Here is a 17,556-nt window from a genome sequence, read left to right on the forward strand (position 1 = left end):
ATATTAATATTTTCTTACTTTACCAGACATTGCATATTTGTTGCTGCTAAGCGTGGCTAACTTGACCGTGGCGTTCAAAAGCCAAAGGGCCTTGACCAAGCGTCAATATGTGACGAGTCCTCCCCTGACCAACACGTCCTCATACCTAAACAAAAAACTAGGTTGATAGTCAATTGACCCTTCGCTAAGCCACGCCCCAAAAAGTATGATTTATTCTTTTTCCAAAACCTAAAATAAATCCAGAAAAATGTCGGCTGTGGGTTGTTCCTAATGTAATGTTAGTTAGCTAATGCTAGCTAACTTCCTACTGAATTTAATGTAATAAAGCCCTACTCATCTGCTTTTTAATGATTGTAATAATGAATAGACATAAAACTTTAATTGTAATAATGAATTACAGGAACAGTGTTGATCCTTTATATCGTTGTCTTTTTTCTCAACCATCGGGGGATGCGGTGGTTCACTTGTACTGTGTGATTCGTAGGTTTTAGCTTCTATCTTTCATTTTTTTTCAATTCAGTTTGAGTCAGTTTGACAGCCTGAATACAACCTTCAAATGTATAATGCAACTGCAAAAGTGCCTGTTTCTTTGTGAGATCGCTTTTTCCAACAAATTTGACAATATTTCTCCAGGGAGTGCAGTAATAAACCGTGGCAGGATTTAGCAACAGTAACTAAGGGGGGCAGGGCTTAGCGAAGGGTCAATTATCATAAAACAAAATTTAGTTGTATGGGTTGTAATGACCTTTCTGCATAATTTTTCTGATGAGGATGGACTTCCTTTACATGTTTCCATGTCTGTTTGACAGGTTTTTGGAGCAACTGTAGATGGGATCAATAACATGGGTGTTTATCAAAATGTGGAACTGGTATAATTAAAGTAGGACAATAAATATGAGAAAAAAAAGTTAATATATTAACATATTCTCCCATTTGACTGAATGGATAAAAAAAGAGGATAAAAATATGAGATGGCAGAAAGCCTTTTTGCGCCTGCCTGTTATTGCCATCTGTGTCATCCTAACACTGTGGTAGCATTCAAAATGCATCACACACAAAGGACATCTCTCTGCGTCACGCTGATGTCGGTTTGATTGCAGAAGTTGTGTATGGTATTTGCGAGTGCATTTGCACCACTGAATTCAATCAAGTCCAGAATATTGACACTAGTCAGATGAGCGAAGCTGCTATTTACAAAGCATCAACAAAGGAATTGACTAATATAAAATGTGTGAACTGTGCGCCTGTGAGAAATAATTGCTTTCCCGTTTTTTATCCTTTTTTGTATTTTGATTCTCTTTCCCAAGTCCACACACCCGAGCAATATCCCTCCCACCTCTCTTGTTCTTATTCCAGCGTACAGTGAAAGGCTTTTGTTAATGTTTGCAAGTGGCTGGAGTGGGTCTCGAAGCAATTACAAAGCCCCATTAATTGTCCTTTTAATGCACATTGTGGTTTTAAAAGCTCATTTGATCTTTAATTAAAATCAAGCAAGGAGTGAAAAATCTGCACTGGTTCAACAAAAAACAAAACCCCATCGAGACCAAAAGAAAGTTTCTTTTTAATAATTTTCTCCGAAGAAACAGGCAGATGTGTGGCTTACCTGTCAAAGCTACCAGGCTCATAGACAGGCACTCTGGGGAAAAGAGATGAGGAACAGAGTGTTCAGTGAAACCTGAAGTTTTAAAATATGAGTGTGTTAAATAACTGTACCCAAAGCTAAACGGATAATGTAAATGCTAATTATTACTGTTATTGTGGGTGAGATTCTGTATCTTCCCCTTTTTACCATCCACAGGACATGTACTACAGGTCTTGAAAATTGGCACCCTGATTGAACATTTCGATTAATACCAGTGAAAAGCACAATTTCCACCTAAGCCATATGTTAAGGCAAGCTCCTACAAGCTCACCCTTTCGCCCTCAGCACCACATGCCACACAAAATGGCCATCCACCCTCAACCAATCCCCTTCAAGCACTTGACATGGTGACTTTGAAAGTCCAATGGGCTTAGCGCTGCCCTATTTTGGGAGAGCAAAAAAAGCCCAAACACTATTTCGTTCCTCAAAAGCGCTCTCCTCTTTCCGCTACTTTCCATCCATCCTCTCATTTCTCTGCCCAAGCTTTCACTTGCAGTCTGCAAATGGGAAGATAGCTGCGAACTCACCGGTCTCTCTCCATCTCATTTTTTGAACCCTCTCCACTGAGAAGTGGAGAGGGTTCTTGTGTGTGTGCGTATTTATGGGCGTGAAAAAAAAAGCATGCCAAGTAATTATTCAGGATTCACACTGCGTTTCTGGCCTAATGAGGTGGCGGTTAATTGCTAGGTCTGGACAGCAGCTCTTTGGGACCCGCTGGCAAACAGCGCAGAGAGAAGATGGGAGCCACAGAAGAGGTGGGAGGAGTGAATAACAACAATCAACAAAAACGAGACCGGAGTTATAGAGAGTATGAGCCAAAAAGCTAGTCAGACACCTTCCATGAAATGGCTTTTTATGCGCGACCATGCTTGTCTCACTCCAAGGTCCCTTCTTTGGTGAAAACAGTTGATTTCCCTTATTGGATCGGGAGATATATATTTTTTTTTTTCTCTCAGAGAGGTTTGCAGCTCTGCTTACTCATTCCTCCTGAGTTTGGGCTGAGTGATGAGAATCTGAGATGGCTAAAGCCTCCCCTTAAATCTGCCCTGATCCATGCTGTGTTGAGCACTGAGTCCATGTTGAAGTTGGTGTGACCTTCATCACAACAAGCGGCCTCACAATCGATGTTAAGCCTAAACCAAGTGCATTACCCACATAGTGAGGCGGGATTCATGAGGCTATTTTGCTCTGGAGACAAGTAGCCATCTTTGATATCTTTTCTCTGTTGTTTTTTTATTTTTTCTGCATTTCAAGCGATGTACCAAGCACATGATCACCTGTGGAGTCACTGGAGAGGATGAGAGCAAATGCATTTCAGTAATCAGGTTTCATTGAAGTTTAGTGAGGAGAGATTTGTGAGAAGAGGGGCTAGGCGTGACCAGTGCCGGTAGAAAGCTATCATGCTTATCAAGCATTAACAGTAGGCTTGCAAAAGCAAGGAGTACAACACTTAGTGAGCAGCACTTAGTCCTTTAGAATTGTTACGGCCCTCACATGACATAATTAAAGAAGCAGTAAATGCACACTCCAACAAAGTACTGAAAGCTGATTTTCAGTCAACACATTATCTGTCATGGATTGGGGCGCTGAGTGCAGACTGGGGCGAGGACCCAAATGCAGACAATGGCAAGGCGAGGAGGTTGCAGTACAAAAATGTTTATTAACTCAAAAAACTAACTTAAACAGGCTTACAAGGAGCTCGAGGCAAAGTCCAACAAAGGTACTCCAGAACACAAGGCGATCCAAAACACAGGGAATAATCCAGAACAAGGAAGACAAAGGAACAGGCAGGAACACTCAACTTTAGACGCAAGGACGTGACAAAGACTGGAGAGACAAGCAGGCATACATATACACAGGGACTAACGCACTCACACAGGTGAGCGGGATCAGGGCTAACGAGGCAGAGACAGAGAGACAGCAGGGGGAAACAGAGAGAACACTAGACACGCAGACATGGGGCAGAGTGAATAACCAAGAAGACAGAAACACACACAAGTTACAAAGAACCAGAACCTAAACGAGAACACAGGAGACCAAATCACAATAATACAAACAAGGACCAGGAATGAATACCAAAACATGAACTAAGGACATGGAACTAAACTCAGACTCCCAAACAAGACACACAGACATGACATTATCGCTCCCAACTCGTCACATATGGACGCTTGGTCAAGACCCCTTGGTGTTGCTTTTTAGCACCCTGGGTACCCCTTTAGCGTTGTTTTTAGACACGTAGGGCTCCATGGTCAAGTTAGCAACTAAAAGTATGCAATGTCCGGTAAAACTTTCAAAATAAAACTAGTAGTTAACATAGTGAAAGGTTGCTATTTGGTTAGGTCTAGGCAGCAAAACGACTTGGTCGTTAGGAAAACTTCAGGGTTTGGCTTAAAATAACAACATTACGTGACTTAACTTACGTAAATCAACATACATTACTTGCATAACTCACTTAACTTAAATAAAAACATTCAGTGTTGACATTTTGTTTCACATCATGGAATGGCACATAAATAGCACGTCACTTTTAAGGACATTTCGGCGTGCCATGTGAACTCATTTTAAGGTTTTTGCGTGTCATATAGACTGTATTGACTTTCGTTGTGCAGAAACAGCATGTCATTTCACACTGTTCAGTTCCTATAGACCTAAGCAACAGGAAGGAGGTTAACTATGCGTAGCTGTAGGGTTAACCGCTTGACTTGCATAGTTAATTAACGATGGTTAAGGTTAGCAGTAAAGTACATCAAGGTGGGTGGGGGCTCAATGCTAGCATCGTTAGCTAGATAGCTACTTAAACTTTAACATAGCTAAGGGAATGTAGCTAATGCTATGTAGCCAACGTTAGCAACGATGTAGCATGGTAACTTACGTAACGTAAATAAAAAACAAAAAGTAATGTTGTGTAATTATTGTTTCACTCGGGATCCGAACGCCGGTCTCCTGGGTCAGGGACCAACTTACTATCCACCCAACAACCCCTCCAGCACCTTAGTGTCAGACTTTCATGGCTATTTATATCTCACACAAGCCAATTTTACCTGTGACAGTAGGCATAAAATAGCACAACGTTTCTGCACAATAAAAGTCAATGGTGTGAAATGACAAGTGAAAAGCAAAACAATGCGTTGGAATACCACACCAAATGACTTAAGCAATCAGCGTGTTATTCAAAGGCCTTTTGATAATACCAGGCTAAACAAACACTGGTCTCCTGACAGAAAGTCCGCTTTCTAGCCCAACCATTCACCCTAACCACCTCCTTAGTCAGCCTTTTCAAATTAAATAACCTACACCTACCTTTCCTATTAAAAAATGACTACAAGGTTTCCCCCAGTGCATTGAACTATGACGCTAAGAGGCTCCCCAGTGCAGTACAAATTGATGCAAAGGGGTCTTGACCATGCATCCATATGTGACGACTTGGGAGTGAGAAAGAGTTGACGTAAGGGGCCCACCAGAGACAAAACTTTTGACACAATATTAAGCTCCAAATAAAGTAGTTTGGGAATGGTAGTAGAAAAAAAAATGTGATGAGGGATTGGCCGTAGAGGCAGATTGAAATCAGCAGTGCTGCAAACACACTGGCACTCTGCATTCAATTAGTATGCCAGACAGCACTGTGCTCCGGCAGCTGGATTCATTGTATACACACACACGTGTTGTGCAAACGCCCAGCGAATGCATACAGTTAAACAAAGAATTGCACAGACACAGCTTTTTCCCCCCCAGCATCTCCCTCACCGCCTTGTTTTCTCTTGGTTGCTCTCTCACTCACATGAACAGAGAATGAGAGAGCAAGAGAGAAACAAAGCCCTCGTACTCCACACACTTACACAGCATCTCTGTCTGAGTTGGTTCCAGATGAATAAGGCAGAATACCAAGTGGCCCACTTATACGCTACACAGAGACAAATAGACCAGTCAATCACCGCAGGCTGCTGCTGAATAGCAAATGCTCTCTGGTGTGTGTGTGCGTGTGTGTGCATGTGTAAGAGGGTGTACAAGACAGCATTTGTTGTGTCTTAAATGCATCTGTGTACATGAACATAGTGGTACAGTATGTCCAACAACCTCCAGTTCCAGTTGAAAGTGATATGTTATTCTGTGCAATAGCACCAGATGTTTCGACTGAGAACAATAACGAAGGGGCTGTTTTAGAAAAAGGGGTACATTATACAAAAAACTACAATCCTATTCAACAAAGTGGGAGTTTCTCCGCTAGGATTGGACCCCCTAAATTACCTCAGATACACAAACATACCAACCCACCAAGGACTGAACTGTCATACTGCTCAGCAGTGTTGCTAGACAGAAACTTGGTAAATGTATTCAGCAAGAATGAGTGGCATGCAGCTTCCCTTTATGCATGGGTGAAGGGCAACCGTGTTAACTCTGGGGCATGGTGATCACTTGCGGTATAAACTTTCTGCCAATCAGACTGCTGGGCTTCGTCAGTGGTCTTTTCTTATCTGTGGTGTCAGGTGGATGCTCATAAATTAGCAACGCCAGTAAAAAATGTAGACTGCAGTCCGGTATGACATGGGGATGGGGAAAAGAGAGTTAGGAAATTGGTTTCAATTTAGGGAGGGCTGTATGGGAGCTCTCAAAAATAGTTTCCTGGACCAGGGACTTTAGGAGGTAAGAAAATATACAGTTCAACTTAAAAACTCAATCATGTACTGCAGGCAGTATTAATAAAAATATTTTGTGACAAATGCATTTTCACAGTGTCCATTTTTATATGTCAATTTCAACTGCAAAGGGGAATTAAAAATGCTTAGATATACCAAGAACCAACTTGATCATGAAAAGACCTATTGTTAACCGTTAGTGGACCATGGCAAACCTAGTAGAAATGGAATAAAACAATAAAATAATACTGCTAAAAACAACAACAAAATATCTGAATGTTTGATGAGACAGGAGGGAAATATACATTAAATAAGGCCTGACAGAAATCCACATCAGCGCAGCCCTGAGAACAGCCTCATCAACATCATCGACCAGAGCAGATCACTCCAAGATAATTCCATTTTACTACCAGCTTCTTAATGTGTCACACTTTGTCATGTCCCCTGCCCTCCCCTCTGGCCACTAAAATGTGACTTTTCACATGGGCACACACAACAGTGAGCCCTCTGTAACAGCATTTAGAAAATTATGTGTCACTAAAACTCCACTGAAACCAGAGCTAATGGAAGGTAGCAAGGAGCTACTGAAGGCCTGCTGATTCATCCTCGTGTTCAGTTATACAGGTTTGGGACTCAATAACTGAAATAAGTCTGTTTCATTTGGGTTTAGCAGGCACATGTGGACACACCAACTGCACATTTAAGCTCCCCCTGTAAGGTTCGTCTATCATGGTCACCAAGGAAGGCCATCCACTAACAGCAATGTTTGGAGGATAATAATAATACAGACAATAAAAAGCAGTGGCAATCACTCTATTCAAGTTCTTCTTTGAAGGCAAAATATAAATAATTCTGTCAAAATGAAAAGGGTAGTAAATGCATGTATATAGCAGACACAGTACATGCAGGCAACTGGCAGATTACACAGAAGATGTGTCTGAGTCTGTGTACTGTATGCATTGTATTTCTCACAGTACGGCTGCTGAGTGAGAGTAAAAAGAGTGTGATCACATGGCAGGCCGGTTCTTTGTGATTCATTTTACTGGCCCTATTTCTAGCCCAGCCTTTAATGACATGCGTCTATGCCCCTTTATAAAGCTACAAAGAGATGCAACCCACACACCTGTTTATCCTGGTTTCATTTTCATTATGCACACATGCACAGTAAATTGAGATACAAGCAAAAAACCACACAAGAAAATTACAATTGGACCCTCTCAAAGCTATCCATTTCAGATATGCGGATATGTAGGAGACAAATCAAGGGCACGTGGCGGGGAAAAAGAGGAAATCTATTTTACTCCGGAGTAAAGAGAGAGGGTAACCCTGTCAATAGGGCTGTGAGTTAACAGTCCTCTGTGTCCAGGCCTAGAGCATCAGTTTTCATATACAAATTAAAAATGCTACCCGACGTAATAAATCCTACCTTGGTTTTCAGATCAGGCTGAAGGAAAATTCCCCCCAAGGCTGGCATGGTCAGAAAAAATGTTGATTCAGTGATTGTACAAGCCCAGAAAAGGCTGAAGGATACGAGGCTGATTGTCTAGGGAGAAGTACGGAAACGCAAGGAGAAGAAAGAGACGATGACGAAGAGAAGGGGGCCAAAGGTTAAACCCGGGGGAAGGCTCTCAAGGTCAAGAGACCAAATATGTTTTTCAACGTTCCACGTTGGCAGAAAAAAAGACCGCACGGCAGGTCTGAGGATGTGCAGCTGCTGTGAGGAATGAAAGAACACGCTGCAATTGAAAACAACTAAAAGCAATTCATGCACACCGTGAAAGAGGCTGACATACTGGTGCATAACACATTTGGACAATATATACTATATGTGCAATTAATTGGACAGCGTTTGTAAATATTTCTTTTCTCAGCTGTATAACCGCTCTGTAGTTTAGTTAGTTAGTTAAAATTTGCACTGAAAGTGAATCACCATCCGTAGGTTAGAGGTGCTGGCTGTTCTTTTAGATATTGTGAATGTGTTATACTGTATTATGGCAACCCCTCACCAAGAAAACATTGCACAAGTTGCAAGAAGACAAACAGTAGGAGGGAGTGAACTTTAATCAGCAGCCAATGAACCCATAATACTAGTACTGTTTGTTCAAACACAAGAGATTTTTATGATTTTCTGACAGATTGAAATGATTTGGAACTGACTGCTTAACAAGACTGCCTGTAGTGCAGTGTGTTTTTTCTACTTAAATGTTTCATTCTGCAGTTATACAATATCTTTGTTCAGGCTGCTGGTGGGGTCCTTTCCTCCACTTTTCACACTCTCACAAAACAGACACACATCTCCTAGGTCTTGCCACAGAACACATGTTGGTATGCTCCCTGGTGCCACATATTTCTACCTGTCAGCTTTGAAACCAGTACAGTAAAGACAGCAAACTCACCCCACAGGCAACAACCGGAATGCAGGATTCAGCAACCCACTCTTCATCATACGCTCTCCTGTCTCAAGGAGCGAGGGATCTCTCTGCTTATCTCGGTGTGCCTGTCACGCCGACAGAGCAGTTCTTATCGCCTTCTCCTTGCTTGAGTCGTCCAAAAGCCAGAGGAGCACCTTGCTAATCATCCCCTTACTGTCATGCCCACTCATATTCTGTCTAGCTAACATGGCATCCAACATAACAACGGCAACAACAACCAAAGATAAACTCCATCACAAATGAAACATAAGGTGGTTTTAAAAGAAAGAAAGAAAATAAGGTGAGGGCAATACATCTTAATTCAGCACCCACCACTTAATAAGCAAACAAAGACTTGTGCAAACAAGTCTATTAGCCTGTCACCCTGCCTCTGCCCCTGTTTAAATCAAGCCTGGGAGGAGTGCTGAATACTAATTTTACATAAGCTCTATGTTACCAAGCTGAGGTCTGGTAAACATGCACTACTTAAACACTGCAAAAATATCCATCTTAACAAATCTTTTATCATCATACTTTGTCTTAAAATTTAGGTTTATGAGAAAAACAACAACTAAGTTCTGATAAACAAATCTGATTTCATATTTTGGACTTTTCTAAATTCTTTGCTTTGATGTAAAATATCAGACAATTTGACCTCTTTGGGCCAAAAACATAATTTAAATGACACCATATAAGAGATGTTGAGAAGAAACTGACAACATCTCATAGGCACCTAAAACATGACAAGGAGTCACTACACTGCACTAAACTAAACATTGATTTTATGTAAGTGCTCACAAGCTCAAAAGGTTGGGGAACACTGGTTTAATCTTTAATGATGTGTTGTTTTTCATAAGAGTCTGTGTTTTAGGTAAAATAATAATCTGCAAAGAAACTACAGCTGTCAAATAAATCTATAAGTCAAGTATAAAGTACAATACGAAATTTAGTAAAGCTACATTAAAACTGTTTATGTAGTACTCATAAACAATGGCGTGGCAAGGCTACCCAAAGTATCACAATATATGAACAGTTACCATAAACAAACTCAAGCTAACTGCCTTCTGCAGATAACTCAACCTCACTCTAATGAACTTCAGATATTAGCAATCTCTAGACAGTAGTGCTTATTTTTCTGGAGCCTGCTCTCCAAGAGACACACTCCATGAACTCAACACGCATATATCGTTGTTCAACCTCAGCGTGGCAGAGATACACCGATACACACCAATAAATTCAGCAGTAATTAGTTTCCCAGTGCTGCCAAAACGCAGGACCTGACTTTTCCGCTGACAGCGCCACCTCGTAGAAAAAAGAATGCTATTACAGCAGTAATCCCACAAGAAAACTATATAAAACTTTGTCTGCAGGCCATAAAATGCACTGCAGCAGTGATTCACCTGGCTACGTGTTTAAAAATGCAACCCTCTTATCAGCTTCAATGACAAATTAAGACTGTAGAAATCCAATTTCCAACAATTGAGAACCTGGTGATTCACACAAATGGTCTACTAAAGACCTGTAAATGAGACCGCTAGGAAGGAGAAAGCTGGATTCACCAATGATGGCTGGCAACCAACATGAATGAGGAGAAAAATGACATCACATTACATTACAGAATTTGAGTAATTTCGTTAATCAAACCCTTGAAGAAGAAACAGCAGTCATTGCTACCTAAACTGCAATTGCAAAGTTGCCTGTGCAGTGTTATCTTAACTGCCTTAACCGTAAGTCGTAGCACCAGCTATCCACCTACCAATGTCTTCGCCTACAACACTCACTCCAACCATACACGTTCAGACCACCGCAAAAAATATTTCACTTACGATCGTTGCAAAATGAACCTCCATAGGACGTCATGGTACAGTCACAGGTGAAGCCCTCCCACTGCTGGAGACACACCCCCTGATGGTAGCAGGATTCCTCCGTACAGGTGGTACTGGGTCCTGAGGGCATAAACAAAGACATGGTTCAAGGTGTCTAATGAAGCACAAGTTAGAGTATTTATAGCATTTTCAGCTGACCCAGAAACCAAATCCTCGGGCAGCTCTGCTCAAAGTCCATTCATCTTAGGCAACGACAGCTGAGGATACTTTTGAGATCTCTATTTTGAAATATATGATATTTACATTCAAGCACCCACTGTCAAATGTTTTCTACTGCTAGTACTCTTGATCCTACACAGAATCAACACCATCAGCAGCCTTCAGCTCACTATGAAATGTAAGTTAAATGAGGGGTCCATAATTTTTCAGGTGCCTGTATGTATGTAGAATATGTCTTGCAACAATCCTTCCTCCTGTTCATACTGGCCATTAAAAGATCCTTTTCTAACATGATGCCAATGCCACATGTCATTGTTGTGTACAAAAATGTATTTATCAAAAAGTTTATCTGAAACTCATGTGAGATGATAAAACAATGTAGATTCTCTTTTGGTACGGGATATTTTAATAGGCAACATGCACAGGAGGAATGATTACAATCAATGTTTACATGGGCACCTGACAGCTTTAACTTGAAACATTGTAAACCTCATTTACTGTTACTAAAGCATTGTTTAGCGTGAAAGCCTAAAATACAACATAATCTTCATTTTTTTAATACTTGTGTTAAAAGACCCAGTGACTACAGCCATACAGTAGATGATCATCAACAGACTAAAAGTGATTTGACTAATGTTTCTTAGGAATTTATTCAGATTAAATCTGACATTAATTCAAGGTTGAAACCTGGTGTAATTACCAGACTAGGGGCACAATTGCATTGCAAATTAGAGGTGGTGGAGTCATCTTCTGTTTAGCATTGCCAGTATACAGTATCTGTGTGTGTGTGTGTGTGTGTACTTGTGCATGTCCATTTTGGGGGAGTGGGGGAATGCGTTCTCCTGTTGTTCCCTCCCACTGTCATGGTTGGCTGAATACATCTAAATTGTCAATTAGAAACTCCACCGTTGTAATTTCTCAGTGGAGTTCCAGCCACTTTTTCAGAGAGGTAATGTGAGTGCTTTGAAAACTCATATTTCCACTTTAAATTATATACTACTGAACCAACATGCATCATCATGCAAACAGACATGATATGGAAAATAATTCACAAAGCGTGTTCTTTTGTTGCCTCTGTTTTATTAGAAACAAACACGACTGATGGGAATGAAAGAAGATCATGATTGGATTTCTTGATTTCCAATAAGTATTCCAGTAATTCAAAATTGTGTGTATATATAATATATATATATAAGATTATGATGCAGATCAAGTCTTAGGCAAGAGAATTGCACTAAAAATAATTACGTGTGGTGGCTGTCGTGTTGGTGGTGGTGGGGATTCTCATTAAAATCTCAATTAAACACAAACATTTCCAAAGACCCATGGTTCAGTGCCAGACTAATTTGTTTCCGCATAGATAAACAGACATCTCACTGTGCCATTTACAAATGGCCCAATTAAAAAAGACCCCCCCAAACCCGCTGAAAATAAATAATACAAAATAAACAAATAAATATATCACAGATCTTTTACTTTCTGCCCCAAAATGTCCACTTAAATTCAATGTAATTTCCTTTCTATCAGCTTCCTGTTAGTAGTTTCTAACCGCACTTACTGCCCCATTAATTACTCACTAATAAAACGTTCCCTTGTGGAGCTAATTTAGCATATTGTCATAATTAATAACCAAGTCATGTAATCACTTCCTCACTCTGGCTTCAACTATTGATCGGCCAAAGACTGCCTCGGAATGGCTGCCTGAGAACCCCGTATTATGTTCCTTGGGTTTGTGGGAGCATTACGCTCCATCCGCTGCGTTTACTCAAGGAAAATCCTGAACAATAGAGGGAGCCAATAAGCTACGTCGAAACGAGCGAAACCCACACCTCTACTCCCTCACTGCTGTCACCCGTGTCTTCAACTAGCAGCTGGGTTACAACTGAAACATCTGCTCACATACCAGCAGGGTAAGTACAGTAGGCTGGAGTGAAAGTGAGAGCCCAACTGGATCTGCAGGTGAGCTCTCGGTTCACAATGAAATAAATGTTCAAACGGCACTAACATTTTGTAACATTTTTTCAAGGTGGTACTTCTGACAGAATCTTTTATTAATCTTGGAATGTAATGTAAACTCTGCTACTGCTGCTTCTACTGCTGCAAATATTAATATTACATAACACTGCTAACGCTACTATGTGTTTTAGCCGTATAGATGTTTTTTATCCCCATTTTTTGGCGTTGTGTCCTTGTGCCTCCCCTATTGAGCTACAGTGAGTCAGCAACACTGTTTATGTACCTGTACTCCAACTCTCTCGGTCTCAATCTCCTTCCCTTTCCCCCGTCTTGTTCTTTGTTGTTGAGATCCGCTGAGCAAGCTCAATGTTCTGCCCTTTATTTGGCCTTAGGTCTAGAGAGACTGGACCAGCAGCTACCTCTGACCGCTCTGTGTCCCCAGTACACAAGCTAACAGTGACCTGAGAACCAATTTGGTCAGGACTTTGGTGGTGGACATTGCATTTTGAAAACTGTATCTTTATTAGTCTTGCTATTGCTTTGTAATTCGGGGACAGAACCTGTATTGCTGGAGGAAATCAATCAACAGTAGAAAACTATTAAAGATAAAATGTAATATAACTGACAAGTTGTCAGCATTTGGCTTCTCTGGTTCGTGGTAAGAAATGATTCAATTTGATTGTCGTAGATTAGATTAGATAGTAGTCAACATTGTTTTTGATGGGTTCCTGTAATAGGGAATAAGGGGATACGTGGATGTACAGCCTCAGGGCTATATACACTATTACCTGTCAAAAAGGTCCACTCTTTTAAAACTGGTCAATTACAACTGCTCAGCTCCCTGGCACATACAATCATTAAGTAGTATTAGCATCCATTTCAGGTGCCTGTGGGAATCAATAGGATATCTTAATGCAGTTTTAAACTGTGTTTGGAGCAAAGTGATTCTGGTGTATAACTGTAGGCAGGTAATAAGGCTGGCTGGAAGAAGTAGCAGAGTTAGGGATCGAGGGGGGGGAAAATGAAAGAAGCTGGATCAGTGCCACATCGAGTCGGCCAGTGTGGCCCTCAGGGAAATCAAGCCTGTGCTCTCCGACACTCGCCATTGAGACGTGGTGGCAGAGAGGCGGGGGACGGAGAGGTAGGGGGTGGGTATGTATGATGCAAGGGAAAATGCTACAGTCAAAATCCCCTGTTATACTCAGGATTAACGACCCGACACAGCAGTCTGAGACATGGTGGTGAACTGAGCACGGCAGAGGTAAAAACACAACAAATGCAAGATTCAGGAGGCAAAAGCCAGTGAGGGTGGGGTGTCGCTGAGATTAGCGACACTGACATTAACATTAGATGAGAGAAATACCTCCCTCGTGCAGGTTTTATGGGGCAATAGAGAGGATATACAGAGGACAGGGGCTTAGTTTGTAAAGACTGCTCAGAACTGTAAGACTTTGGTCAGGGTTACTGGTATACAAATGCACCGAATTATTGTACTGGTGTGTCTTTACCAAAAGCTCTGTGCGGGTGGCAGTCTTGTGTGTGTAATCACAAAACGGATCAAATGTGTTGGTGCAAATGAAAACAAGGAGGGGGCACAGTGCATACACACAAACATACACACAAACTGCATCTCAGTGTTGTATGGCAGCTGCGCCACCACATTTCATAAAGCACTCTAGTGGGTGGTAAAAAAACAACTCCCTAACGGATCACCATTACCCACCATTGAGAACGTTTATAACAAGCAGGGCAGGACAAGAAACATCATCAAGGATGCCTTCCACCCGACTTTTCCTCCTCCTCCCATCCAGCAGGCATTACAGGAGCCTATGCTCTCGCACCAGCAGGCTCAGGAACAGCTTCTTCCCTGAGGCGGTGACCCTGCTGAACTCCACACCTTCAGTCTAATAGCCCCTTTGCACTCATACTGCACTGCTCACAGCGCTTTAACTGGCATGTTTTTTGCACTATTCGTATTTTTAGACAAACTGATCCCCCAACACTGTTTAATTATGTTGCAGTACATATAACCAACACCACATATAACCTACTGTGTATACATTGTTATACTCCTCACCAAATGCATGGATGCCGCTCATACTGAAAATCCAACCTTAATATTGCACTCTCCATTCTCTAACCTCCTCTATATGTTTTCATATATACTGTATAATGTTTGTATACAATAGATCCACTGTACATATTGTAAGATATAGCATATCTGCACTTCAAGTTAGTTGAAGTGCATTTCATTAGCTCTGTACCCAAAATCTGTATAACAACAATGAAACTGAAACTGAATCTAATCTATCCTAATTTATACTAGATAATGTTTTATCTCCATCTCTAGGAGACATTAAAATTAAATTGTATAATAAACAGATTCCGACCCTTCTCCTGACTTGTTCACCTTATAAATCATCTTCTCAAACTGAGTTAGCCTTGATGAGAAATCATTGAAAAGTTGCCATTCTGCGCAGGCACACACACAGTTATCCACGTGACGTAGAAAACAAAACAAAAACGTGATTCATCAGACCAGGCCACCTTCTTCCATTGAACTGTGGTCCAGTTCTGATGCTCATGTGACTATTGTAGGCACCTTTGGCAGTGGACAGGGGTCAGCATGGACACCCTGACTGGTCTGCGCAGCCCCATACGCACCAAAAGAGATAATTATTAATTACCCTTATACCTTCAAACACAAGATGGACTTCATTAATAATTATGAAAATATAGCTTTAAAATGTATTACTTTTAAGTACAACACACATTGCGTAAAGGTTCAGTACGTATCTGAAAATAAATTTTTGGCATATTTGCTGAAACTGTCACTATATCCTGACAGTAGTACATGTGAGAGATAATCTGCAAAAAAAGGAAAACTCTGGTTCCTCTGGCTCCTCCTACTGCTCCTAATGCCATTTGTAAGAATCCTCCACACCCGAGTCAAAACAACTAATCAGATCCAGGAGGAGTCTCTGACGCAGTGTCAATCACTGCTCGTGAACTTGCTGCACAGCTCCCCTCAGCCCACAGCTACAGAAGTTTTGCAAACACAATGTCTGAGAAAAGAACTGCCCATCCCTCCGTTGCTGACAACAGTGTGTAGTACACAATATATGTGTGATCACGTCCCGGCTCCACACGGAGCTTCGGGCTAATTATGTTGAATGCCATGGCGCTCGTATTGACGAGCGCCATCTTATTGACGTAAGAGGCATGATGACAAACAGTGGGGAATAAATTTCGAGGGGGGACAGTGGTGTACTAGCATCATATCCTGCTGTTCGATATTGTTACAGCTGCCTCTGAAGCTTGAAGCGGAGTGATACAACCAGCAGAGAGAGATGCGGAAGGTTTTGCATTGTATGTTCAATTGTTACAAACTGCTGCTTTAAGTAATATTACTTTTGAAATGGAAAGTTACACATGATTGTTAATGTCAGTGTGCTGTACAGATGCTTCCCTCACTCACCATCGCAGCCTCGTTCCACCTGGCCCACCCTGTGGAGGGCATCTGCAATCAGGTCAGGGAGTCTCCCATTCAGGTCCACGGAGGCCAAACAGCCTTGGTACCCGTCCCGGGATGCAATCAGCTTGGGCAGATTGCTGTACATGTTCTTTATCACGCCACCGATGTACAGCTCCCCTACAAAACACACATATAGAAGAAAGAAAGAAATTGAAAGATTTTATATTTCTCACAGTCTACAAATTACCTGTGCATAGCATATTTCACTTACATTGCACACTAAAATGAAATGAAAATAACCTGTGACATTTTAATACAAAATACATTCTGTATTAATACAAATATAGGGAATGAAACATTTTCAGACAACAACCAATTTCATTTAAGACCTCTGTAAATATTAATATACATATTAGTGTTACGGAGGCATTAAAACAAACATGTCAGGGTAAGGAAGCAGAAAAAGGGCTTAAAGATAATACAGTTTATTTTATTTTTAATGTATTCTACCTCTCATCACTATCTGAGTATTAATCATTTTGTTGTTGCTGCTGCTGATGCTGCACACAGGTGACATACTGTAAATCACCATGTTGGTCAGTCAATAAGTATTTCAAATACTGTAAATGGACTATTGCTGGACATAGCTATAAAAATACAACTGCAGTATCATCATCTTAGAAATGGATTATGGATGCATGGATACATCTGCCTAAAAACTGGTCATATTGGACAACAACTAAAGCCCTAGCCCAGACAATTAATTACCTGCCATTAATCTGTTACTTGCCTGTCTAAATTTACTCATTAGCTACTGCTAATGTTAATGCTACAGCTAAGGCTGACACAAGTTCAGTACACTGAAGTCACAGCCACAACATATAAACTTTTTTCAGTGTTAGTACTTTTTCACATAATACAAGGCAATGTAAATATAAACATAATTGTGTAAATACAATGATTTTTGTCTTTGTACTCACAGAATTATACAAAGGAATTCAAAGTAGAGAACCAAATTCACTATGGCTGCTTGGCAAACTACTGTAGAAGGCACACACTACTGCATACACTGTATCTGCTTGTTTTGTCTACAAACCCCCGCAGCCTCTTACTCAGAGGTTCCTCACCAGCAACAAGAGAGTTTTAACCAGTTTTATCCCATCGACTTGTCTGAGCTTTTAAAAACAGTATCACAAATGAGAGTGTCCTCCAGCCCACTTGATGTAATACCTACAAAGTTTTTACTGAAAGTAATGGATTCTGTTGGGCCCCATTTTATCTCTGTTTTCAACAGCTCCCTATCTACTGGTTGTGTCCCTGATTATTTTAAAACGGCTTGCGTGAACCCACTTTTAAAGAAACCTGGTTTAGATCCCTCCCTCCCACAAAA

General features: G+C 41.0%; 1 protein-coding gene across 1 annotated transcript in view; it reads right to left on the reverse strand.

Annotated features, from left to right (window-relative positions):
- Positions 1–17,556, reverse strand: part of nrxn2b (neurexin 2b) — a 578,222-nt gene that overhangs the window by 242,174 nt on the left and 318,492 nt on the right. Inside the window, exons 15-16 of the mRNA XM_046065329.1 lie at positions 16,170–16,343; positions 10,517–10,636 (exon numbers count right to left, since the gene is read on the reverse strand). Of these exons, the coding sequence (XP_045921285.1) occupies positions 10,517–10,636; positions 16,170–16,343 (294 nt within the window). The remainder of the gene's footprint in view (positions 1–10,516; positions 10,637–16,169; positions 16,344–17,556) is intronic.

This window comes from Micropterus dolomieu, linkage group LG12 (genome assembly GCF_021292245.1).
Source record: "Micropterus dolomieu isolate WLL.071019.BEF.003 ecotype Adirondacks linkage group LG12, ASM2129224v1, whole genome shotgun sequence".
NCBI classification, from domain to species: domain Eukaryota; kingdom Metazoa; phylum Chordata; class Actinopteri; order Centrarchiformes; family Centrarchidae; genus Micropterus; species Micropterus dolomieu.